This window comes from Notothenia rossii (genome assembly GCF_949606895.1).
Source record: "Notothenia rossii genome assembly, chromosome: 9".
Taxonomy (NCBI): Eukaryota; Metazoa; Chordata; class Actinopteri; order Perciformes; family Nototheniidae; genus Notothenia; species Notothenia rossii.
The window spans coordinates 13,704,531-13,732,114 of record NC_136907.1 but is presented as its reverse complement, the minus strand read 5'-3'; the positions used below and the strand labels follow the sequence as shown (position 1 = coordinate 13,732,114).

General features: G+C 41.6%; 1 protein-coding gene across 2 annotated transcripts; it reads left to right on the top strand.

Annotated features, from left to right (window-relative positions):
- The first annotated feature begins 122 nt into the window (after positions 1-122).
- fgf13b (fibroblast growth factor 13b) lies at positions 123-27,584 on the top strand. 2 transcript variants are annotated; one of them, XM_079647865.1, is made up of 5 exons: positions 123-336; positions 18,730-18,840; positions 21,734-21,837; positions 23,050-23,248; positions 26,305-27,584. In XM_079647865.1, exons 1-5 carry the CDS (start codon positions 288-290, stop codon positions 26,442-26,444), a joined length of 603 nt encoding a protein of 200 aa, XP_079503991.1. In that variant the 5' UTR covers positions 123-287; the 3' UTR covers positions 26,445-27,584. The 2 variants fall into 2 exon arrangements, with proteins under 2 accessions (XP_079503991.1, XP_079503990.1); XM_079647864.1 differs by lacking the exon at positions 123-336 and adding an exon at positions 17,220-18,189.

Here is a 27,584-nt window from a genome sequence, read left to right as displayed (position 1 = left end):
TTTCCTCTTATTTCAGACATATTTCTTTGTCTGCGCGTTCGGTGTTGCGCGCGCACGTGTGTGAGCGCTCTTGCTGTTGTGTGAGCGTGTGTGAGTGTGTGCGTCCAAAAGCGCAGCGGGACCTCAGAGAGAGTCAGGCTGTGCACAGAGAGGCAGGGACACTCAGAGTTGGACTGCTACCGGCGTGTTTGTAGAGACAAATCTGAGCAGGATGAAAAAGTGAAACCGCGATCCTGCGTCTCTCCCCCGAAGTTTGATTCAACAACCAGCAGCAACGGCAGTGCTCCATGAGCGGAAAATCGAAAAGCAAAGAGGATAAAGACCATGCCTCTAAAGGTGAGGGAAGTTGAACCTGAGCCAGAACCACGAGGGGGGTTTTACGCATGTGTTTTTCTGTGTTTTGCGCATGAAAGAGGGAATATCTGGTTTTGTGATTATGCTGAGCTCAGCATGTTGGCCACTGATGGTCTCCACAATCTAGTATGGGAAACACAAGACAGACTTACTTTTAAATATTGTTGGACGTATGTTACAATGTAGAGGTTTATATATACAAAAACTCCAGAAATTGTCATTTTACATGAAATGCTGTTGATGTAAACAGGGTTTTCCCTGTACGAGTCTTACTGCTGTATTACAAAAAGGGGAGGAGACCCTTACTCCTTGCATGGGGTTTATTGCATGGTGCTCAAGATAAATCACCTACCATGTCTCCATTATAAAATCACTGACATAGGCTTTAACCCCCACAAAAGGGGCTCAGATGTAATTTCAGCGGTGCGCACACATTCATTTTCTAACCCCTGGACACTAATAAAAGCAATGCGCTCTACACCGCAAAGGAAACTGGGAAACTATCATTACCATGGACACAAAAAAGGGTGTTGCCCGGTTAATCTATGCAGGAGACCCTCGTCATTCATAGAACATTAAAGATGTAGCTTTAAGGGCGTTTTTTTTAATGAAATCATTAAGTTAAGGTCAATTCAGCTTATTAAAATAGAGAAACGATACTTTAAAAACATGGAAATTGGAGTTCATAGTGAACATTAAGAAAATTCAGCCAACTAAACACAGAGTGATCATTTTATCATTTACATCAAGACTTATTCAAAACAAACAATTATTCCAATACGAGATAATTGCCGTTTCTTTACATTGATGGCTTCTCATAGGTTTTAGTTTATTCAGTAAACCACTTTATACAACTACAGGAGGAGTTTATTTAGTTGTAAATCTTCTGCCCTCATAATAGATAGCAAACTAAACAACACCAAGAAAGTGTGGTGGTTTTTCTTTGAAATGTTCACTGGAAATTACTTTGAAAACAGATAAAAACAGGTATAGGAAAAAGGGAGTAAAGGCCTACTGTATACTGACTTGATTATTTAAACACTTTAGTAGCTTACAGCTTATACAGAGAAGAAGATACCAGTGTCGCCGTGCTTGTAGTTTTGTTTCTGAAAAGCTGGACAAAGTTTGTGGAAACAGCCAAGCTGACTTAAACAATGATAGAGACTACTCTTCACAGTACTCATGTAATCACGAAAATACTTTGAAAGATATTAACCAGTTGAAAAAATAAAAAGGTACAAACAAACGTGGGGTTGATTTTCTCCCCCATCGGCCAAAAGGGGTAGCAATGAGGCTATTCTTCACTTGAAAACTAACTTTGACATGCGACACAATGGAGACATGTATACGTTTATGCTGTTTAGGAAGTGTTTTCACATCGTGTTTTTCGGTTTTACAGAGAAGGACTGTAATAATGAGTATTTAAAGTATTGCTTTTGGCATGCAGCTAAACTGCCTCTCTTCCCACAGCTGCTTCCCTGAGCCTTTAAATTGTATCTTTTAAGACACTGCTAAGCAGGGCTGGCTTGGCTAGGCTATCAACCACAGAATAAAACTGAATAATAAAATGGGAATACAAAATATTTTCCATACGGAAATGTGCCAGTAGGGGTTGCTATAGCAACGGAATGTTCAATGAATCTAACTGCTGCTTGCAGGATAGCATTCAAGCTTATTTATGACAACCTTTACACATAAAGCATCTTTAAAATGATACAAAGCCAACATATCAATAGACAGAAAAAGCAATAAAGCAGGCGAATGAGCAAGGGGGTTCGCTTTCATCAAGATACATCCCCCAAGAGACCAGAACAATAATATCTCGTGTACAGAATCGATTCCAATACAATCGTCCTGTGACACCAGATATTTGATCTTTCAGTATATTGCTGCTCAGTACGACGTCAGCAAATAACATAGGAGTCTCAACAAAACAAAACAATTGAATTAAAGCAGTTTTTCTTCAGGCGCTACAGCATTTAATTATTTAGTACAGGTGTGTTGGCATCGTTTTGTAGTGAGCTTGAGTTTAAGGAGCATCACTCCCAAAGACTGGAATAGATTATGCCTTTAAATCTTGTTTTATAATGATGAAATAAATTACAATAAACTACATTTAAGTTCATGCTTTCATTATAGAAGTAGAAAATAATAGTAGAAGGAACAATTAGTGAGGCCGAATTATTTACAGTGAATAGCTTGAACCTGCAAAACGCAGAGACAAAAACACCAGCAAAGATTGCTTTTAAAATAGCTAAATACGTCAGGTCAGATGTACTTTTTGACTTCTTAAGCAATGACTCATTTCCCATCGAGTGGACAGACATGCGGCTTTATGTGTCACCTTGTTCCATTCTTTACATAATAGCCTGATAGTGGCATTTAGGATTAAGTTTGGGCAGACCAAGAACCTCATTAACATCTTGTTCTCAAAGAGATTATAAATGTGGATTAAAACTACTTGTGTGTGTGTGTGTGTGTGTGTGTGTGTGTGTGTGTGTGTGTGTGTGTGTGTGTGTGTGTGTGTGTGTGTGTGTGTGTGTGTGTGTGTGTGTGTGTGTGTGTGTGTGTGTGTGTGTGTGTGTGTGTGTGTGTGTGTGTGTGTGTGTGTGTGTGTGTGTGTGTGTGTGTGTGTGTGTGTGTATGTGGACTCACAAATAAGCAGGAATGATTCAATAAGAGAAACTATAGTTAATTAACCCTGATTGTGACCCAGCTATTCGGCAGAAACATGAAGACCCATCCCATAAATCAGTGACCCACATCTGACTTCTCACAGATGAAGTGATGTCAGCATCACGCACTACAAGCACTAATGAGCATAACCCAGTTGCATTGTAAAAACGTTATGGATCCCCTGATGTTTATAGCACCATCATCAGGACATATTAAAATGTATTTGGGTTACTTTTGTTGATGACAAAACACCCTCAAAACGAATAACATGATTGAATTTGCATTTGCGAACACAATAAAATGAGGAACATAATAAACACTAGGTTGAAATTGTAGATGTCATGCTCATCTTAGCATTTAGCTTAAAGCACTCCCATGGCTTTGATACAACATCATAGAGCCAATAGTGAGGCTTTTGACTCTTAGACTTGTTTATCTATGTTGACCAGTTTGTCCCACATATTATCTTATAAGTATGTTTTTAAATAAAGTAAATCCTGAAAATATGTGTTATAAATGTTTCCATTTATATTTGCACGCAGATCCATAACACTTTATATTAAGGTACACAAATTAACCATCAACTAGTTGTTGATTAACATGCATATTAGCAGTATATTGGCTCTTTATTAGTCATTATAAAACACTTTGGCGTGCTGTTGTGACGCGCCGAGTCTCCTTCAGCTTCATAAACGGACGCAAAGAGCTTTCAACTGATTGCAATGTATTCCCATCGGCGGCGGTATTTGACGCTCAGGGAAGCACCGCATCGGTCCATGTCGGCAGCAGTTAAAGGCAATGTGAGCGTCCATTCCCATTGGATAAGTAAGTAAGTATTCTCCTTACTCTCGATTGATTTTACTGTTATATCTGCACTACTCGTCAACTAAAAAACACCAGATTATCCTTGTTAATTACACAACATTGATTGGTTTGAATTGTGTACAATGCTTTTGTATTTTTCCCCTTTGATTCGGAGAAACAAATATTTGTTCTGAGTTTAGGATTGCCGAAGACACTACGCTACCCATAATCCTCAGCTATCGTTCCACTTTGCTCAGTCAGTCAACCTGCCCGCTACAGTTTGTAGCTTCACTCGGAACGTCAGGTCATCATCCAGAGCTCCGCTGGGTCCTAGTGCCAGTCATCTGAATATCTGTGGGTTTACCGCACATTTTAAAGCCATGACTCCAAGGAGAATAATGGCGCACTTCCACTACAGCGCAGAGCGCGTTTTAAGCGTGCCGTGCCCGTCTTTGGTTGCCATTCCACTAGGCGTAGTACCGGCTAGCGGGTACTATTTCACAGTTTTAATATTGAGGTTCTTAGCGGGTCTACAACCAGGCTGAGTCGGGCTGAGTATGCTAAACTAGAGAGAGAATCGCTGGCAAGGGGGCTACAACTATAACAAAATGAACATATTTTACCGTGATTTAATTGTAATACACGTTTTCAAAATGATGCTGAAGTAACAACATACTGATACCGGTTAGTAAAAACCACGAATGAATGTTTTAACAAGTCTGCAGACAAGACGGCAGGCGAAAAACCTTTTAAAATGCGTGTTTTCTAAATGGAGATCGGCTAATCTAACGCAGTAAATGCTCCGATCGTCCACACTCACAACAACGGCCTATACAGACATAAATACACCAGCGACTGTATTCGCTATGACACAGACAGTCTGTGGTTTGTACTTGTTTAACTTTTGTCTAGTTTCTGAACAGATATGAGGAGCTGTGAGCTTTAGTGCTAACAGCTAACGGCTGATGTTGTTTTTCTGTGGTTCGCATTGAAGATGACGTCACAGCTCCGCCTACACTGCGTTACTATAGTTACTGCCCCAGCTACTAAACTGTAATGGAAACGCAGCATAAAGTGAGCATGGCCTAACAAGGCCTATCAAGGCCTAACTATACTGTACTAAGCAGAGCAAGGCCCTGCAATGGAAATGCGCCATTTGACGCTCAGGGAAGCACCGCATCGCTCCATGTCGGCGGCAGTTAAAGGCAATGTGAGCGTCCATTCCCATTGGATAACGGAGAATTTTACACCCGGAAGTAAGTATTTTTCTTACTTTCGATTGATTTTACAGTGATATCTGCACTACTCATCAACTCAAAAACACCAGATTATACCTGTTTATTCAACCTGGTATCATGGCAAGACGTGAAGATGTCACAATTTGTCTCTTCAAACGTGACAGTTACACGGTATTGTTAAAATGTCCCAACCAGTGGAGAAATACCCGGAAATGCCAAGCAAATGCTCTACCCCGACGGTCGGTTGTTATTGTCAATATTAATATAATAATAATGTATTTTTTAATAGTCATACTCGATTTCGCCGATTTTCTTGTTGCCCCAGCTGGTTGACACCTCTTTTAGCAGAAACAAAGGCTACATTAATGTAGTAATGCATTAATGTTAATCCATGTGTGTGGTTGTGGAATTAACGGACGTGACGTTGTGTACGACAAATGTGTAATATTTAATGCAGCCGAACCATTTATTACAATGCCTTCATGTGATGACTTTCAAAGAGTAGAGCAAGCACTGCTGAATAAAGTATGATTTGATCTTTTACGAAACGTTTTTTTTCATATGGAATGCAGTTGGAGGTCAACCAATCACAGAGCTTGAGGACTAATCACGGGGTTTGTCAAGCAAAGCACATGGTGTAGTCCCAAATGATAGCTGAGGATTATGGGTAGTGTAGTGTCTTCGGCAATCCTAAACTCGGAAAAAATATGTGTTTCTCCGAATCGAAGGGGAAAAATACAAAAAGCATTCTACACAATTTAAACCAATCAATGTTGTTTAATTAAAAAGGACAATCTGGTGCTTTTGAGTTGATGAGTAGTGAAGATAGCACTGTAAAAGCAATCGACGGTAAGGAGAATACTTATTTCCGGGTGTAAAATTCTCCGTTATCCAATAGGAATTGACGCTCACATTGCCTTTAACTGCCGCCGACATGGACCGATGCGGTGCTTCCCTGAGCGTCAAATACCACCGCCGATGGGAATACATTGCAATCAGTTGAAAGCTCTTTGCGTCCGTTTATGAAGCTGAAGGAGACTCGATGGGTCACAACTGCACGCCAAAGGACCCTGACCAAGCGTCGCTATTGGACGATCAGGGAGTGAGATGGTTGTGGATTAAACAAACAGCCAGCCAAACTCTTTTCAGAGCCAGGGAATGAGCAACCATACTCCTTTATTGACTTATTTGCAGTCCACTGACATTCAAATGGAGTGAAACTATAACAAAAGTTACAAGGACCTTAATGATCTCATACATTTAAGTGTAACATACACTATTAACACAACCAGGGACATGCACAGGTACGGGCTAATGTTGCCCGGGCAACGGCCCTTTTGAACTTTTTGGCTGACCTGCCCCTCTGGAGAGAGCGAAAGTCTTTTTTTTCTGTTGTGGCCGAATAAACATGATAAGCCCACAATTAGTATTGTAGAGTCTCGCTGCGATAAAACATACCTTGTCAGCGCTGTCATCTGCCCCCAGTCACGTGACTTTGTTTACAAACTGACAGCTGAAAAGCAAAGGAAAGCCCTCCGAGTCCGGTCCGGCCTCATATGGCTATGGTGATCATGTGCCTGCCTGGCTTTGGTCACCAATCCTCGGGTCAATCTGTGCCGGAAATGTCCCAGTTTTAAAATATGCTTTTATTGATTTTGAGTTTTCTCATGGCAGTTAGAGTATAGGGGATAAACCAGGGGACTTTACTTCCTCTTGACACCGTCGGTTAATTAAAAAAAAAAAACACCTAAATATACTTGTTATTGTGCTTCTGTCTTTCTGTGTCTTTTCATCTGCTCCATAAACTCCCTCACCGCTCGCTCTCTTTTCTTGATCGCCCTCTCTCACATACGGGAGAACACTTCACTGTCCCGCTTCATTGTAGGATTTCTGCCATGTCTCAACTTAAGTTTGACCATCTCTGTTATTAAGTTATGGATCACTAAATAAATAAGTAATTAGATACCTAATTAGATACCTGTGCGACCTAATCAATTAGTGTTGTCATTGTCTATATTGTCGCTGTATTGTATAATTAATTGTATAATTATTTGTTTGTTTTACTTTGATGTGGGTTTATTTATTTAGTTTTTTGTTTTATGTTTATTTTCATGGCTCTGTTGTTTAAAGAGCCTGTGAAAGCCTCCCAACAACTGTTGTGCAATGAAATAGTGGGCTACTAGTAATCTCGAACCGTCAGTTTAAAAAAGAAGGTGCGATACCGTTCCGATAAATATCAATAATTTCGAACATCGCGGGGAAATTCCTTTGACTCATTTTGAAGTTTTGGGGGAAGCCGGAAGTGACGTCAATGCGGAAACGCTTCACTGTGCGGCGAGAGAGCCAAACACGGACAAGGTGTGTTGTCATGCGTAGAAATGGTGAATTACTGAGTTTAGGCACGTTAATAACGTTTTAATGAAGTTGACTACAGTATATTCATATTTGTCAGTGCTTTCATGTCAATTCGGCGAACATAAAAACAAATGATCGTGCTGAAGATGATGATTAAATTAGGATTAAAAATCGGTAGTGAGAGCTGCTGAATTTCCTCCCGTCAGATGTGATATAAAAACAAATCGATTATTTTTGTAGTGTAGGATGATGATTTAAAAATTGTTTGTTTGAGCCGGTCTGCATTTTCTGATGAGAAAACAAACCGATGCTTTTTGTAGTTGCAGTACACCAACATGGATTAAACGTGTGTTTTTTTTAACACAATGTTGGGGAAATGAATGGATAAAATGCACGGATTATTATTATTATTATTATTCCCACTCCGATCGGGACACTAGGTCCACCGTTTCCCCGCAGCGAGGCTCCCCCCGTTGACATTTTACGTGGGCTGGGCTGGGTGCAGTGGCGGACTGGCCATCGGGACGAATCCCGATGGGCCGGTACCGAAGTGGGCCGGTCGGATAAGTCACTAGCACATCCCCCACTCCCCCCGTTGACAATTTACTAGCGGTACCGAAGTGGGCCGGTCGAGAGTCACGGGGTGATTTTTAGTCCCAGTCCACCACTGGCTACATGACCGTATGATCGCCCATATTGACGCACCTAATTCCTAAACTTCTAACAGATACAACATAAACCGATCCTTCAGCCTCATATGAGCTCTCAGACATGTTCAAAATTAAACTGTCATCGCTGTCTGAGCTTGCTGCTGTGTGTGCCATCGTGCATTTACATGCAGATGCTGGGATCCTGTACAGTGCAGCTGGAGCGCTGTGCCCGCAATGACGTCACACATAATTTTGCGGGACTTGAAGAATCCCCGAGAAGATCCAGAAAATTGTCAGAATTGAAGGGCAGATTAATGGTTATCAAAGTACAAATATTCAAAATCAGTTCAGTTTGTTTTCAAGGGGACAATATTTACTCAAATTGATGGGTTTGGATGATGGGGGAAACTCGTGTCACAGGCTCTTTAAGTTATATTGATAAGCATTTTTTTGGTTTCGCCCATGTGGGCATGTGCGGGTGGAGGGTGGGGAGGGAGGGAGGGAGGGAGGGGGAGTGTAGTGAGTGTACTGTGGTACTGTGATATTACAATATAAATGAAATGGCATCGATTACTGCACACTATAATGAAATAAAAAGACTTGTAAAAAAAAAAAAAAAGATACCTTACCGTTACTGCGCTCATAAAGAATGATATGAATAAGAATAATGCGTATTGAACTGGTTTAATCAATTAGTGAGTGTATTTAAGGCACAGCCGTTACTATGGTCAAACTACATTAAAACAGAATTGTCCGCATTTTGCATTTAATAGTTACCAACATTATGTTAATGAGATATGGACCGCAAAACAAAAAAATTCCCTGGTTTTAATTTTTTTAGAAAAAGTTCTTACGTTTTCGGGGGGGTGGAGGGAGGCCCTTTTTCTAGTTTAGAGCAATAGCCCCTCCAAATGTCTGTGCACGTCCCTGAACACAACATAGGAGCGCTAAGTGTAAACAAGGTAAATATAGCTAATGCTAGCTGTGCAATAAGCATGTATACAGGCTAGTATGGCTAACGCTAGCATGTGTCACGTGTGCTAACGCTACCACGAGTGCTAACTCATTTTCTCATTGTGTTCTCCAAATGTCATCACATAAACACAATACATGTTACTAATCCTTACAGTGTAAGTGTAAGGCTAACACTTACAGTCATTGCTTTCTGACCGACTTGACCCTTTTACTCTTCAGGCTGCATAGGGAAAATTAGTAGCAGTCTACTCATGAATGTCTACTGCCATGCTATAGGCTAGTTGCACAAGATGGCGTCTATCAACTTCCGGCAGCTGGGTGTGAGCCCGAGTACTTCCGGTCTTTGCCATCACTCACTGTACGGAGGCTCAGTCATTGGTAAAGAGTTGCGTGAATTTCATTTAAGGCAAGACAACTTTATTTACTTAACACATACAGAGGGTAAATTCAAAGTAGTACATTCACTGACATGGATATGGCGCCACCTTGTGTCATGTTTACAAAGAAGATTATTGACATTAGGTCTGGCAATACAGTCAATCATTATCCTGGTGATTATTTTGCTTATTTTCCCTTCAAAGAGCCATAATTCCGATCACTAATTGCTGCCCAGGCTTGCCCATGCTTTTACCAGCGGTCCGTTCTGGTAGTTGACCAGGAAGCAAGCCACATTGAAGAGCTCCTCAATGCTTCCACACACAGACAGTGGTATGGCTTTGTCAAATAGTTTGTTCACTTTGACTCTTCTGATGCACCTCTCGACATGGACCCTAAGCCTGGGCAGCAATGAGTGATGGGAATTATGGCTCTTTGAAGGGAAAATAAGCAAAATAATCACCAGGATAATGATTGACTGTATTGCCAGACCTAATGTCAATAATCTTCTTTGTAAACATGACACAAGGTGGCGCCATATCCATGTCAGTGAATGTACTACTTTGAATTTACCCTCTGTATGTGTTAAGTAAATAAAGTTGTCTTGCCTTGAATGAAATTCACGCAACTCTTTATATTAGATACTGTGTTTTTAAGTGGCGATGGAGATTATTTGTTGACCCTGCTTTAAAGGATAGTTTGCCTTTACAAATGGTGCGCTTTATCACTGCCTGGGTTTTGGTTGAAGTGCATCCAAATGCTACTGCGTTTGGCTCATTTTCCATTTTCAAAAGAATCGGAAACACCACCTATAAAAATAGCACTTGACCCCTGCTTACACCTAGATGCCGTGAGCTGATTATCGAGCCTCCATTGTAACAGTCGCGGGTATACTGTGTATATGCGTGGGGATTGTTGCAGTAGAAAATTTCACTGTAGCGACTGGTACATTAATGGGAAACCCTAAATGTTTGAGCACCCTCTATGAAACGTCAAGCTACCCCACAGCACCCCCAAAATAAATCTCTGGTGCCGCCACTTAGCCTGACTATTTGTGTTGGGGGGGGCCCGGCTTTTTTTTCCCTCCAAATGACAGAAAAAGTTTGAGAACCACTGAATTAGAGGTTTATTGAGGAAAAACTCTAAACTAAAGTGTTATTACTTGTAGAATATGGTCGTGTAGAATAAGGCATTAATAAGTGTTTTATAATGACTAATAAAGAGCCAATATACTGCTAATATGCATGTTAATTAACAACTATGTTCATGGTTAATTTGTGTAATATAAAGTGTTACCCACCTGTTTTATTTGTTGGTTGTGGTGATCCAAAGCAGAGCAAAATGGCTTTATTTGGCTATGGCTCTATAATTTAGGAGTACAATGCGTGACGTCGGAAAAAAACTGAACATTTTATGGCTACATAGACCAATTTGGACTTTTTTGAGACAGTTTGGAGTGTGACTATATGTGACAAAGTGGATACTCATTGTTCTCTCAGCAGTGGTCAGCCATAAAGTGTGATAAAAGTTTTTAAACGTTTATTTTCTTCGATGCTGCTTCCATTCCTGCCATTACCATGATTACTTTTAAACAATGAAACTATATGTGTGGCAGTAAGTGCATTTCTATTACTATTAGAGGTGATAGTAGTCACAGGGATCATGTCCTTTAATAAAATAGTATTACTCATACTGTGTTATGAGTAAATGAAAAAAGGTATTTTGGCTCAGATACAGAACAAGTCTTTATTCTGTCGCTCAACATAACACATCCACTCTTCTCCGCACTAAGAAAAAGACACTAGTTCCACAAAGGTCCTGATCTGTTATCTGATACTTTGTAATTTGGCGCCATCTACTGTCTGCTAATGTAATCCACTAGACGTAAGTAATGCTCTCCAAGATCTGAAGGGAAACTTAATTGACTTTTTCTTTTAAATAGACTACAAATGATTGCATCCTGGCTACCTGCCCGGGCTGTAGTAAACTGTGCCAAAACGGTTCTGCTTTCATCTCTGTGGTTTGCTATTTCAGGCCAAGGCTACAGAGGCTTTTGGGGGAGGTGTGATGTGTTTGTTCAAAGTTACAATTCTATTTCAGTTCAGTTAAAACAAAGATGAAGAAAGAAAGAACTCTGATCCAAGCCATCAGCTTGATCTAACGGTTATTTCATCATCACAGGAAGCCACAGCATAATGGAGCAATTATGTGGGCATAAACAACAATAAAACAGCCAAATAAGATTATTTTGTAACCTCGAGCTTGAAAGGAAATCAAAGTCAGATTTATATCAAAGATATTTTTCCAAGACAGACTTGACATTTCTGTTTCTTGTAGCTTTACACTGAAGTTGCTGAGTGAGCATGTTCTGCAGCAACATCCTGCTTCATTGCATTCAGAGGCTTTTATAGGCAATGAACTCCAGGATGTGCAGCAACAGACACTCTGTAATACTTTGTGTATACTCTCAGTGATATAAATGCTGTTGTGTTTTAGTAGATTGCTTCACAGGAAGCCTTGTAACAGCACAACCTTGTAATGGTCTGATAACACAGAGTTATGGCGGGCCAGGACTGGACACACTGCTCTGAGTGTGGTTACTAAATACAGTAATGTGCTATGGTGTTGGGCATTGTGCATAACCCACAGAACCACAGAAAGATATAGTGCATAGCTATTAGGAGTGTGTATTTCTATGTATACTGTGAGGGTCGGCCTATTTTAGAAACCTTTGGAAATAAGGACGTTTAGCTTAATTTATTCTAAGTTGTTGGGTAAGAAGGTTATAACCTCCTTACCCTTTGAGTCCCCGTAAGGAGATTTAAAGTTGTTTACATCAGCTTATTTCTATGCAAATGGTCTCATATTATCTTTATCATTGTGTTCAAGCTCTTCATTGTCGCTATACGATGTTCACACATAAAGGAATTTTAAACTCCCCAAAACTCAGATCTTTTAAACGGTTGGACTATTCCATCAAATGTAAATAATCTAGGTAACAAGTTAAAATATTCATATAATCTGAGTTTTGGGGGGTTTAAATTCCATTTAGTGTGGACATTGTATAGCAACAATGAAGGGCTTGAACACAATGATAAAGATAACATGAGACGAGTTGCCTTGATATATTTGGTATTTTTCGGTATTATAAATAGTTTGTAAGAGAGAAAAGTTTAAATTGGAGGTAGTTTGAAGGTGAAGATCACCTGATGTGTTTAGTTATTTTGTCAGTAAAGTAAGCGGTTAAATTAATTCAGATTGCCTGTGTTTGGTGTTCAGACTCTCATAATGTTTCCATAGTCTACTTTTCTGTTGATGCTCGCTTTGAGGCACTTAGCGCGATGAATCACCAGAAGGCAGATTTACTCAAGAAAATCATTAGGTTTAATGCCAAGTCGCAGCTTTTACAGAGGTCTGACTTTCACTGTTTTTTAACTGAGTTGGAGCTAAAAGGTTTTGTTGATTTGTTGAACCCATTAGATCGACAGAACATACTCAAACAATTCCTAGTTCGTTCTTCTAAAATATGCTGCGTCCCTTGTGTTGTTTAGGTATTGATATTGGTTAAAGAATGTTGATAGTGGAAAGCATGCACTTTGATGACACAACCTTCGACTTGGCTGATACGTTTAGGTTTGTGGATCAAATGTATGGCTTCAAGTCAGGTGACCTGGTACTTGTTTACTCCACTACATTTATATAATACCTTTAGTTACTTCTTTGGATTAATAATGGGAAATATAATCAACACTTAAATAAGACTTTAGTTACACCTGGAGCAACATTCACAAGTTACCCTGCAGTATACACAGTATCAAAGCTTGTAAATGTGCAGCTAGTTTTAATCACAAAAGCATTCATGTATAAATGATTATAATCAAAACATAATATATTATTCTGAAATGGACCAATGTGCATAACTAATTATTTTACATTTGGAACTTTAAGTATATGAGTTGCTGCTTTTACTTGAGTAACATTTTGAATGCTGGACTTCTACATGTACCAGTCTATTTCTACACTCTGGTACTTTTACTTAAGTACAAGATCCTTGAATTTGGAAAGGCCTTTGGCTCCCTCCCTCTCTCATTGTGCCAGATCAGCGGGGCCTCGCGATGAATCTTTAATGACCGGTTCCAAAGGCTTAATGGCCTCTAATGTTCTGTAATGATCTTCCGTCAACGCCATGTGCGCGGCCTTAATGGATCCAATGCCGTGGAGACTTCTTTGCCTTGAACTTCAGTAATTCCTCCTCTTTTGGTGGAGCAGCAGCACACAACAGGAAGTGCGAAAAGCCATGAGCACAAGAAGGCTCCGGAGCTCCAGGGCGCAGCATGAGTTTCCCTCTCCGCCGATCGGCCTCAGGTAGGACCGGGGGAACGGTCTGAATTAAACAGATTTAGGAGATTTGACCCGTGCTGTTGTACATTTGCTTCAAAGATCTTTAAGGAAACTTGCAAAATTAATTCACAACTGATCTCTGTGTGTAAAAGTATTTGGGAACATGCTGTTATAGACGAGAAGAAGGGATACACTTTGTAGGTAATGAGGTCAACAGTAAGGACATCTCTAAAACAATGCCATAATGCCTTGGTGCTTTTGTGGATGTAACATAGATAGATAGAGCTCATTTTGAATATAACAACTTTTAAAATATTATATTTAAAATAAAGGAAAATTGGTTTGAAATCAGTTGATAATTTTTTAGTTAAAACTAGTATTTATTTTAAGTAAAATGTGTATTTTTAACTAATTTAAAACTTAAAGCGCTGTCCGTGGTGCTGAAAGCAGAGTCGGACACGCCCTTCTGCTGAGAGACTGCTCGACTGCAAACTAAATGTGTATGAGATACATCTACTCATTAACTACATCGATAATGCATGGTCTTGTTTTTCATGAGCAGTATAGTTGTAACCTTAGTAGCCTTTGTAATAGACGGATATTTATTTCAGGAACTGTAATCATAAACTTGTATCGGTGTCCTCCATACTCACAGGACAGATACATATTTTAGACCTAAGCAGAAGTCTCAAATGGGAAGCATTAAATAAGCTGTTCAGTTTGGTTTACATTATTTTTACCAATATTCTTATTGAAGTTTCAGCCCTCTAGACTTATAATTGACTGAAAATGTATATCAGCTTGTATGGCGGTTTCTTACGTCGTTCATTTGGCCAAAATAGGATTTAAACCTTTTTACTTTTTAACTAAAATGTCCTTAAAAGTCAAAAAAAGTATGGCTATTCTAACTCTTGAAAAGACAAACATGCGTAAACTAAAGCGGCAACGATTATCAACAGAAAAAAAAAAAATTCCACACACTCTTGAGATTCGTTAAAGTATTTTCTGTAATCATACTAAACTGAAAACTGTTTGTCAGAATAAAACATTTAAAGACATCACTTTAGACTCGGATAAATTGGGATCTATGAATAAATGATACATCCACAATCTGGAAAATAACATGCAGATTAATCAATATTAAAAAGTCGTTGTGCATCCCTGTTGTAAACACGTATTGTTCAGTGGTGGTTTGCAAAGTTTTTAATTACATTACATTACATTGCACTTGTTAGATGCTTTTATCAAAAGCGAATTACATACATTCAGTACTGTGGACAATCCCCACTCAACGACATGCTGACTGCAGTGGGACTCGAACTTGCTACCCCCTGATTCGAAGTTCAGCGCACTATTCACTGAGCCACAGCCTCCCATAACCTATTATGAAAACTGCTGATCCGCTTCTCATTATGCTATAACTGGCATCCATAGTTAGACTGAGAGTCACACATAAGTGCTCTCTCTCTCTCTCTGGATATCTTCTATAAATGTTCTGTAGTAAATACCGTCAGGATCTATTATTTAATTTGATTGTCTAAGTGCAATAATCTAAACAGACTTTTGTTTATGTGTGATTTATCGACGAGTATTTTATCATTCCTGGAAACAACTCCCTTCATAATTATTTCTCTCTGTGTTGTTTGGCTGCTTATGTGTTTCCACTAATTAACTTATTGATTTTGGTGTTTTCTGAAACATTAAATTAGTTAATGTGCTGATTTAACGCCAAAGGGTTAGGATATGTTCCTCAGAGTCACATAATATCTTTTGTTCCCTGAAGCGTCCATTGTGCTGTTACGTCTTGTTTGTTGGCTTTTGCTTTTAGGGACACGTGGTGTGGTTTTAAAAGCAAGGAGCTCATAAATGAAAGATGAATGCTTAGCTTTCAGTCATTTCATTACAGTGGGTGTAAGCGTTTGCTCTCATATGTTGATGTTTCAGTTGACGCCACAGACTTGTTATTCAATATTTCATGGCTCAAGTGTTGTCTCTCGGTTGGAAGTGGGTTAATTTGAACTACTGTATACCACAAACTATATTTATACATTTACAAGGTTCTTACCTAACCAAGAGGCCACAGGTGTTCTACTCCTTCAGTCAAGGGTAAATACTCCCTTTCAATGACCAGGTCCTGATCCCAGTTTCTGTCAACAGTCCATCACTCTCTCCTCTACCCTCTGTCTGATTCTCACAGCCCCAGCTCCAGCTTACAGAGTTTTCCTCCTCTTCAGTCCTGTAATTTACTGCTCACCACATCCTCTTGCTGTCCAGCCATCGATTTTCAATACCTTTCTCCCTGGTGATCAACAGCAACAACAGCGGTTCTTGGCTCTGCCTGGTGCTCGGCGCCAGGTGCCACAGGTCGACCTCGGCCGTGAATCAGGCGGCTCTTTGTCCGCCGCCTCGTCTTCTATGGACTTACTGCTGCCATGCGCAGTTGCAGCTGTATCTGCCATTGACAGTTGTGCATCCGTTTCCCTGCGGGGGCTTTGCCTGCAGCCAGTCGACATGCATGGGTTGGCTGATTTCACATGTTCCTCCATACTGGTTGGAAATGCAAAATGAACAGCTATAGAAAAAACAACATAACTCATCCGTACTGCTGTCTCCGTTATTCACATCGTTCTTCTTGCACGCTGCAGCCTTTCAGCAGTGGTGAACCTCTGCACCAAAATAAGATGAGAGCCCCTCCTTCCTCCGCTGTCTCTCTCAAACACACTTCCACACACACACACACACACACACACACACACACACACACACACACACACACACACACACACACACACACACACACACACACACACACACACACACACACACACACACACACACACACACAAGGCCTCTCTCTCTCTTCCAACACTTACCTTTCTCTATCTTTACTCCTCATATTTTATGTATTCCCATGTCCCAGTCTGCTCATACTGTATACCCAATTTCTTCTGTCTCCAGCCCTTATTCTCTCTCCCACTCACATGCTCCCTATTCATCTTTCACCTCACTTTATTGTGTCCTCCTCTCCTTCATTCATCTTTCTCTTTTCCCAAACCATTTGTAGTTTCTCCCTCCCTCTTACACACTCACTCAAAAACTCATTTCATATTCTCCATTACACCCCACCCCCTCTGTTTTTCCATTATTTCTCCTTTCATTCATTCACCTGTCTCTCTTATTTCACTGTTTATTTGTCCCCCCCCCCCCCCCCCCCCCTCTCAATCTATCTGCCTATCACACATCACTAGCCAACATGTAAATATCATGCCACGTGTGGTTCAGGGCTACAGGTGCCCTATGAGGGAGAGCTGCCCCTCACCACTCGACCCGCTCCCCTCACACACACACACACACACACACACACACACACACACACACACACACACACACACACACACACACACACACACACACACACACACACACGCGCGCGCGCGCGCGCGCACACACACACACACACACACACACACACACACACACACACACACACACACACACACACACACACACATACACACAACGTACACACATGCACACCACGACCTCCTCTACCCCCTCCTCGTTCTTCTTCATCTTCCTCCTCGCGGCGGGCAGGGCTGCAGCAGTCTTATGAACAGCACGGCTGCATCATGAACCGTTTCCCACTGATCCGGCCCCGAGCTGTTTCACTGACAAACATCCCGGTTGCTGCATTTCTGTCACGGATAGCGTCGACGAGCGGAGCATTGCCGGGGGAGAGCAGAGGGAGAGCAGCAGCAGAGGAAGAGGAGGCAACAGCTGCAGTGAGCACCACAACACCCGCCTGTGTCCTTCGCACCAGTTCATAAGCTTGTTGATTCGCCACTTGCACCCGGACTTGATGCACCCTCTTCATCCTCCTCTCTCGGGACAGCCAGAAGAAGAATCACCTGGGGGGGGGGGGGGATATCACTTAGACAGCTTTTGCTACTCGGACCCCATGGGGGAGAAGGGGAGAGGGGGGAGGTGAGCCTCATCACTGGCAGATTTCTGGATTTGTTTAAGAACTTCCATGAAGCGCCAGGACGCAGCGATGGAGGATTCGGGACGCGTTTTAACATCGAGGGACTGCTGCAGCGGCCGGTGTGCGATGCGAACTGAGCCGTGGGTGGTGTAGTGGACCCCCTTTTTCCGAGCACAACACACACACCCTTCGCTTTATCTATATCTTCCAAACGGGACGCGCAGACTTGTTTCACTCCACCCGGGGAACATGTCCCGGGCAGCGGCTATCGCGAGCTCCCTGATCCGCCAGAAGCGCCAGGCGAGGGAAAAGGCGAATGCGTGCCGTGGCAGCCCGAGCAACAGCAAAGGAACCAGCGAGAAGCCGAGCAAGCTGAATGTGTTCTCCCGTGTCAAATTGTTTGGATCGAGGAAGAAACGGAAGAGAAAGCGACCACCAGGTGTGAGAATGACGGATAGAAAAGTGGGACCTCAACCATCTTCATCAGCAGCAGCAGCAGCTTCATTACCATCATCACTTCCAGCCAACACCATTTTCTCTCATCACTGAGGCTGGTCCTTCATCATTCATCACCCTCCTCGTAGCAGTAGCTGAGGAATGTATCATGTTGCATGCCAACACAAACATCACATGTGAATAACTTTGTGTAGTACTGCAGCAAAGTGTTGTAGCAGCATGTGTCTGTGATAGCTAATGTTCTCATTAAAGCAGGATCCGTATCCAAGCAGAGCTCCAGCTCCTCCTGTTCTCACATTTCATCTTTCAATTATTTTTTGATTTGTATGTAGACTACGCCACAGTGTACAGGGGTCAAGGATCGATATTGGGCCCTGGAGGCCCTGTGATAGGACAAATAAACGGCTTCTCTTCCTCTGATACTTCCGGCTTCTTGGTGATTGCTGGATTTGATACATGTGATCACATGGCAGTGATATGGAGTAAACACAGTTAATGCTTCTGTCTATTCTGCTCTTCTCAGAGCCCCAGCTAAAGGGCATAGTGACCAGGCTCTCCTGCAGCCAGGGCTTCCAGCTGCAGATGCAGCCTGATGGCATCATCGATGGAACAAAGGATGAAGACAGCACCTACGGTAGGTCAAAATCTGACCTTTGCTCGACAGAAAAAACATGTCCATCCAAGTTTTTCCACTGATGAACTTTTTTCGTCATCTGTTTCAAAATCAACCTTGGCTACAATTTCTATTATTTTCTTTAAAGCTTAATCTTTTTTAATCTTTCCCTTTCCCTGTTTTCGCTATAAAATGTCAGAAAACAGTGAATAATGGGCGGCGTATGGCGTAGTGGGTTGTCCGTAGGTGTTCGGATCAGGTTCAAACCCCACTACAGTCAGCATGTCGTTGTGTCCCTGGGCAAGACACTTCACCCCAAATTGCTCCTGTGGGGATTGTCCACAGTATTGAGTATGTAAGTCGCTTTGGATAAAAGCGTGTAACAAGTGACATGTAATGTAATGGCCATCACTATTCCCAGAATCCAAGGTGACATTTTCAAAATGCTTTTTTTTATCCGAGCAACAGTCCAAACCTCAAGGGTATTTACTGTACTAACATAAGATTCAAAGAAAAGCACCAAATCCTTACATTTCAAAAACAGTCTGTCAATCTATTAAGAAACTAACTGTTTCCAGCTTTCGAGAGCTTAAGTTTCCATACATGGGAAGATAAATGTGTGTACTTCAAAGCTGGTACAAATCCATGCTAACTTCCTGTAGCTGTAACGACAAATACATTTTACAATTAGCTACAGCACAGGGTTGAATTATATCTTGTAAAATTGCTCCACTTCAAAGTAATGTAGACTCAAACCATGCTTTCTTTTGATCTCAATATTCACTACAAGTTCAAAATACAACAGAATATCGCAACATATTGAAGGTTCAATATCTAGCAAGATCTGGTTTAGCTTAATTCCCATATATGCACTTTGGTGTACCAATATACCAGTTTAAATCCAATTTAGTGATAGACTTCTGGAAATCTGTCAGATGTGGGAGTTTAATCTCAGGCAGACACTCAGCAACATGTCAAGTGTTCATTTAATTAGGAAACTGGTGGCTGCTTTTTCTTCAAATGTCAGTTTTTATCTACACTTTCTGTGTTAAATGTTCCCTGGCTAGAGCAATCCGTTAAATCTCCACACATTCAACAGGATACACATTGCAAAACCTATTTTCTCTCACTGGCTCTATTTCTTTTTCACACACACAAACACACAGGCTACATTGTGTGATTGATACGGCTAATTGAATCTTGCTGTTGTGGGTCTGATAGCAATCACTCTCCTTCCCGTGCACAGTTGGAGTTGCCAGCTGCAAACATCATGCATTAATCTCTGCTGCTTCTCAAGGCACCTACCGTTGAATGCACAAAGGAACAGCCACGGCAACAAACGCAGCGTCTTCTTTAATTAGATGATTACATGGGGTACACATGATATAAAAGCCCACCCACGTAAAATCAGTCGCCTGTGACTGAATTTCAATGGATAATCCATGTAATCCACATCTCCATATAACTGCAGTCATTAAAAAAGAACATGGTTGGCTAAATTGATTGTAATTAAACAAGAGCATGGCTCATCAAATTGCCCGGAATAATTAAGTCCCCGCTAAAGAGCGACTGTAGAAAATATAAATAACTTTTTCACTTGTGCCAACTGAATGTACCAGAGCGAAGAGAACAACAAACAAGATGGATAGTTTCAGTTATTTGATGTAACTCTCCCGATGCACCCAAAAATGTGTAGATGAATAGGCTTTCAATCTCTACTTATTCTGGTGTCACTGTAGATACTTTACCAGACATGCCTGACAATTAGGGCTGGGCAATATTGACATTTACCCTCATTTGACATATTTGTTGTAGTTTGTGTGCCATATTTTCCACAATGCCAATCAGAGTAGAATAGATTTTTTAAAGAGACAGGCACTAAAACTACGCATTTCGGACAGCGGGTGAATACAGGCATATTTAGACAGACAGTATGAGAAAAGCAATGCGTTTTTTTTAATGTTAAACCATGTTATATTAGGAATGCAAAATACAATTATGACCCGGAAAATGAGCATGATATGTCACCTTTAAATAATTATATAAATCATACAATAAATGTCTTCAAGTATTTTTCAAACAAACCGAGCCATTTGAAGGCATCATCTTTGGATAGAGGGATCAATAGAAAACATATTTGACTGATTGGGTAAGCTCCAGCATTAATATTTGCATTACTAATATTGGAAATAGCTCTCTAGCTTTACATATAAAACATGCATTGCAAACTCTGAACTGCTACCTTTTCCGCCAATTCTAACCCTTTTTCTCCTGCTCTTAATGACCGCGGGTAAATTATTAGTGGAAGCCAGCGTCTGTAGCACTTGACTGACCTTGTGAAATAACTTCGCTGTTGCAAAATGGAGGTGTCAACATACCAGATGCTACATTGATATTGATGAGGATTTTCTCTCTGTTTCCCTCTGTGTTCACTGTGTGAGTGTGTGTTTGTTTGCTGCGTGTGTATGTGTGTGTGTGTGTGTGTGTGTGTGTGTGTGTGTGTGTGTGTGTGTGTGTGTGTGTGTGTGTGCGTGTGTGCGTGTGTGGTGTGTGTGTGTGTGTGTGTGTGTGTGTGTGTGTGTGTGTGTGTGTGTGTGTGTGTGTGTGTGTGTGTGTGTGTGTGTGTGTGTGTGTGTGTGTGTGTGTGTGTGTGTGTGTGTGTGTGTGTGTGTGTGTGTGTGTGTGTGTGTGTGTGTGTGCGTGCGTTGGTGTGTGTGTGTGTGTGTGTGTGTGTGTGTGTGTGTGTGTGTGTGTGTGTGTGTGTGTGTGTGTGTGTGTGTGTGTGTGTGTGTGTGTGTGTGTGTGTGTGTGTGTGTGTGTGTGTGTGTGTGTGTGTGTGTGTGTGTGTGTGTGTGTGTGTGTGTGTGTGTGTGTGTGTGTGTGCATTTGTGTGGGTTTGTTTGTGCATTCGTAGCTGTGTTCAACCTGATCCCGGTGGGGCTTCGTGTCGTGGCCATCCAGGGCGTGCAGACCAAACTCTATCTGGCGATGAACAACGAAGGCTTTCTCTACACCTCTGTACGTCAGCACACACACACTCACAGCATAATCATAATCATCCTCATCCTCATCATCATCATCATCATCATAAGAAACTATAAAGGGACTCAAATCTTTCCTTTGGGTTGAGTAACAGGAGCAGTTTCATTTTGACTAGTCTGATTATCGTCCTATAATCACACCAATCCATTCACTACAGTGTTGTCTTGTGACTAAGATGCCACTGGGTGATATAATCCAGCATCTGAGCCACGCTTATCTATCCACTGATATCAGGCTTCACAGGATTGATGTCAGATCATCCTCCAGCCTCCTGTTTATCCCCCTACAGTCATTCTTTGCTAGGAAGCTCGCTTTTGATCCATTTACACATCGATCTGAAATGTGTTTTTATGCCTTCCCAGCTAGACTTACACATACACTCCCGCTGTGCATGTAGTACATTAAGCACCTCACTTTAGCTCTTGGGCAGGGATGGTGGGCGGTGCAGATGCAATAAAACAAAAGTAATCAACAAAAACAATACGCACTTTCAGCAATCTAAGGAAATCTGCGAGACTATGAGATGGAAAATAACAGAGAGGAAATAGAAAAATGGCCCACACGTCAAACTAATAAAATCTGTGCTGCTACGCCTGTGCAGGCACGTACAACACCACCACAATATCTGTCCATCGTGTCCAGTCCTGCATGCTCTCCGTCACAATCAATAGTAGCATCTTATCACCTTATATTACACAAACACAAAATATGAATAGAAAAATATATTCTCCTTTTCATATCAAAGCTATTTGAATATCCTACACACACCAAACTTAGTTCAATTAAAAGGGATGACGGAGAGATCCTTTCCGTATCTTTCCGTTCCCCCCGGCAACGTGAGCTCCATCTTTCTCTCAGTGGGCTGGTTGGTATTCAAGGGAGTAGCCAGTTGCTATGGCGATGCGGGAATAAGAAAATGCAAATGTCAGCTGTCCTAAGTTGGTGCAGTTTGTTCTGAGACACGGCCGAGATAATGTTTCAAACAGTGGAGAACATGATGGATGAACACACTGATGGCAATATGAATGTGATGATTTAACTGTTGTTAATGGAGTTGTCATTATAGACTCATAGCCTCTGTGACTCACTCTAATAACAATAATAAATAACACCCCACCTCTCCATGTTTACTCACTCTCCTCATTCTTCCACTATTTCTTCTAATATCTGTCACGCCTTCCACCTCAGGAACATTTTACCCCGGAGTGTAAGTTCAAGGAGTCGGTGTTTGAGAACTACTACGTCACCTACTCCTCCATGCTGTACCGGCAGCAGGCCTCAGGTCGAGCCTGGTACCTCGGACTCAACAAGGAGGGGGGGATCATGAAGGGGAACCACGTCAAGAAGAACAAGGCAGCTGCACACTTTATACCGAAACCACTCAAAGGTAAGGCTAGTAGGGGAGTGAACTGCACAACGTTTAAACAAGCAGGTCCAGACTTAAGTTAAAGGGGACCTATCATGCTCATTTTCAGCTTAATGATAGTATTTTGTGTCTCTACTGGGACATGTTTACATGCGTTAATGTTCAAAAATCTCTTTATTTTTCTCATACTGCCTGTGCTGCAGCACCTCTTTTCCCCCTCGGTCTGAAACCAGAGCCCAGTCTGCTCTGATTGGTTAGCTGGCCAGCTCTGTTGTGATTGGTCAGCCATTAGAGATGTCCTGCTCCTTAGCCTATCACGTACGATGTGTTGGAGCGCTAGCCAATAGAAACGCCGGTGTTACTTAGTCATGTCACTAAGTTAAGGAAGTAAACAAAGGACTACAATGGGGGCGTTTCAGGCAGGGGGGGGGTTAGCCTTTGCAGACCATTTACATGCACAAAAACCTATACAAAAAACAAATAGAAAACCCTAATAAGCAAAATAAAGCTTTGAAATCAAGTTGACATTTTGAAACAATTTTATATAAGCACCAGAAAACTTGGTCTCAAAAGAATGTCTCTTTAAACATTAAAGTGGTAATAGACCATTTTTACTTTAACTTATTATGAAGTATATTGTTGACTTCACATTGTAATAGAGAAAAATGACATCATCAGCATTAAAATCACCTACATTGGTAAGTCTGGCTTTCATTGTGCCTTTCTGTATGCTCCTGGTAAAAATATTTATGGCACAAAGGAAGTGTATAAGCCATTGCGCAACCAAACAGGCAGAGAATAGAGCCTTATTTTAGCGGCAAGCTATAAGTAGCTATCCCACAGTGGAAGAGCCAAAGTAACTGTGGAAAACAAAATGCTGTGTGTCCTGTCACTGTTTTGAGTTGCTAAACTCAAAGGAAAACGGAAAACAATCAGCTTGTCTTTGCAAAATCAGCAACAATATCACTTGTAAACATCCCTAATTATTGTTTATAAGACGTAGCATTCAACAGTAAATCTGCTTCATAAGGGCTCTGCAGGTCTGCTTGGATCAGATTTGATTGACAGGGGTGTCATCCTATTTAATGTGAAATATTGCTTGGTTTGCCCAAAGTGACAAGACTCTAAAATACACTGAACAAAAATATAAATGCAACACTTTTGTTTTTGCTCCCATTTTTCATGAGATGAACTCAAAGATCTAAAACATTTTCTACATACACAAAATAACCATTTCTCTCAAATATTGTTCACAAATCTGAAAAAATCTGTGATAGTGAGCACTTCTCCTTTGCTGAGATAATCCATCCCACCTCACAGGTGTGGCATATCAAGATGCTGATTAGACAGCATGATTATTGCACAGGTGTGCCTTAGGCTGGCCACAATAAAAGGCCACTCTGAAACGTGCAGTTTTGCTTTATTGGGGGGGTCTGGTGGGGTCCGAAAACCCTAGGGTTAAACCCTAACCCTAACCCTAACATGTCACCCATCTCCTTCGCATAGAGTTGATCAGGTTGTTGATTGTGGCCCGTGGAATGGTGGTCCACTCCTCTTCAGTGGCTGTGCGAAGTTGCTGGATATTTGCAGGAACTGGAACACGCTGTCGTATACGCCGATCCAGAGCATCCCAAACATGCTCAATGGGGGACATGTTAGGGTTAGGGTTTAACCCTAGGGTTTTCGGACCCCCCCCAGACCCCCCCAATAAAGCAAAACTGCACGTTTCAGAGTGGCCTTTTATTGTGGCCAGCCTAAGGCACACCTGTGCTATAATCATGCTGTCTAATCAGTATCTTGATATGCAACACCTGTGAGGTGGGATGGATTATCTCGGCAAAGGAGAAGTGCTCACTATCACAGATTTTTTCAGATTTGTGAACAATATTTGAGAGAAATTGTTATTTTGTGTACATAGAAAATGTTTTAGATCTTTGAGTTCATCTCATGAAAAATGGGAGCAAAAACAAAAGTGTTGCATTTATATTTTTGTTCAGTGTAGATTCACATGGAGGTACAGAATTATACCTTATTTGTAAATAATGAATTTTTCCTGACCGTGACAGCTTACTTCTTAAACTGAACTCATCTTTTAAACATTTATACAAACAGATGCGATGTGTTGTTTGCCCAAAGTGAGACTTTTCTTTTACAGACTGGGGTGATGGCACATCATGATCCAATGCAAAAGAAAAATACGCAATACACAGTGTGGAAAGAGCAATGAAGAAAAACATAAAGGGAGGGAGACAATTAAAAGACTGGCTTCAATCAGTAGCTTTATATTAATAGATCACATGCCTAAAAAAACTCTAAAAAGCAGCTGTACACAATGTTCCTAACAGCAGACAGCAGGCAGACAGCAGGCAGACAAAGATGGCGACTTATTTAGCAGCTAAATAGCCAAGTATCTTTCCAAGAGATAAGTGGAGAGCAAAGCTAAAAGGAGAGCGAATATTGGACACAAACACGACTCCAAGTGAATGCTAATGGGGCTCCGTACCTGCTGGGTGTGTAAATAAGCAGCTGTTCTCTAACAGGTTTGAAACTTTAAAGTTGATTTATGTCAATGATGTAAAACAGTGTGGTTCCGCTGCCTCAAGGAGGGCAAACATAGCAACTGTGGGTTCAAGGAATATAATAATTGTTAAAGACTAGATAATTGTTACTTATATTTGTATGGATCGATGCATTACAGCAACACAGGAATTCCCTTAGGTAGTAAGTTCAGAACTTTTTCTACAACCAGAATTTTGAATTAAGCAAAGATCTCTGTTTTCTGCCAGCACAGGAACTAGATGTACCCAACTGCTTGAACAAGGCGTTCACACCAAGAGCGATTCAGACCAACAACTTGATTACAAATGTAATCGATGATTCCTCTCTCCCGTTTGTGTTTGTGTGTGCGTGTGCGTGTGCGTGTGCGTGTGCGTGTGTGTGTGTGTGTGTGTGTGTGTGTGTGTGTGTGTGTGTGTGTGTGTGTGTGTGTGTGTGTGTGTGTGTGTGTGTGTGTGTGTGTGTGTGTGTGTGTGTGTGTGTGTGTGTGTGTGTGTGTGTGTGTGTGTGTGTGTGTGCAGTGGCCATGTACAGGGAGCCCTCCCTCCATGACCTGACAGAACTCTCTCGGTCCGGCAGCGGCACACCAACCAAGAGTCGCAGCGCTTCGGCCATACTTAATGGCGGAGGGAAGTCGCCCAGCAACAACGACTTATCCTAGCCCCCCACCCCTCACACACACCCACAGACACGCACGCACACACACACACAGATCTCAGGCCGACATGCCCACACATCAGGCTGGTGTGGGGTAGGAGGAGGCGAGGAGATAATACGAAGGAGGACAGGAGTGTTATCTTCCACTTAACGGAGCCCACTGTGACTGACTGTGATGTAAATAAATCAAGGACAATCAATCCGTCTGCTGCTCCGGCCTGCAGGGGGACGAGAACCTTCCTTTGAATACCCTTCCCACTGTATCATACCCAGAGAGGACAAGGGAGGGAGATGGAGCAACGCAGAGAGAGTCAGTCAGTCACATAATTAGATAAACAGACTGTTACAGAGAACCAAAGAGTCCAAGTATTAACTAGGTGGTAGAAGGGAAAAGTGGTAAGATAGTTAGAGTGACACAGGAAGTATTTATCTATTCCACCATATGCTATGTTTACACAGAGCTCATGGGGTTAAGTCATATTTTAAAAAGAGTGACAAACGTATTCCATGTTCACTTGTGAGGACTGATCCTTTGTTTGCATGCAGGCGCGCCCGTGCGTGTGAGAGTGGTCGGGCACACACTGTGCTTGTAGTAGGAGTGTGTGGGCAAGCGAGTGTGTAAGCGTGCATGTGTGTGGGGGGTGGGTGGGTGTAGGGGGGGTGTACCTTTTTAAGATCTGTTGTATATCAGACAAACCTCCTGAGGGCTTTAACAGGTTAAAATAAGGTTGTTATATACAATAATACTGTAAATGCTTCCATGCTTACTTCTTACAAGCAATGCCGTTGTTTATCTTTCTGTTTGTTGTTGTCGTCCCCTTGCTGTTTGTTTGTTTGTTTGTTGTTGCATGGAAGCTTGTGGACCTCTGCTCAGTAGCAGCATGCTGAAGGTCAGTTTTTTTCTTTCTGGTCTTACGTGTTCCTGACCTAAGGAGAACACTAGTGAGCCAATAGTGTCATACCAGAACACTAGTGAACCAATGGGAGGATGACGGAACACTACTGGACCAATACTATTGCACCAGAACATGAATGGACCAATGGTGTTGGACCTGAACCACCTGGACCAATGGGAGCACAGATTCATTTACTATTTTTGTTCCTGCTGTGGACAAACTAGAAATGCACTAAATAAACTATTTCT

Bases quoted from the DNA above. Each gene is read 5' to 3' on its own strand.
- fgf13b (XM_079647864.1), top strand. From the start codon at position 18,000: ATGTCCCGGGCAGCGGCTATCGCGAGCTCCCTGATCCGCCAGAAGCGC. The intron at 21,838-23,049 runs GTACGTCAGCAC...CTTCCACCTCAG, and splicing joins AAGGCTTTCTCTACACCTCT to GAACATTTTACCCCGGAGTG. The intron at 23,249-26,304 runs GTAAGGCTAGTA...GTGTGTGTGCAG, and splicing joins TATACCGAAACCACTCAAAG to TGGCCATGTACAGGGAGCCC.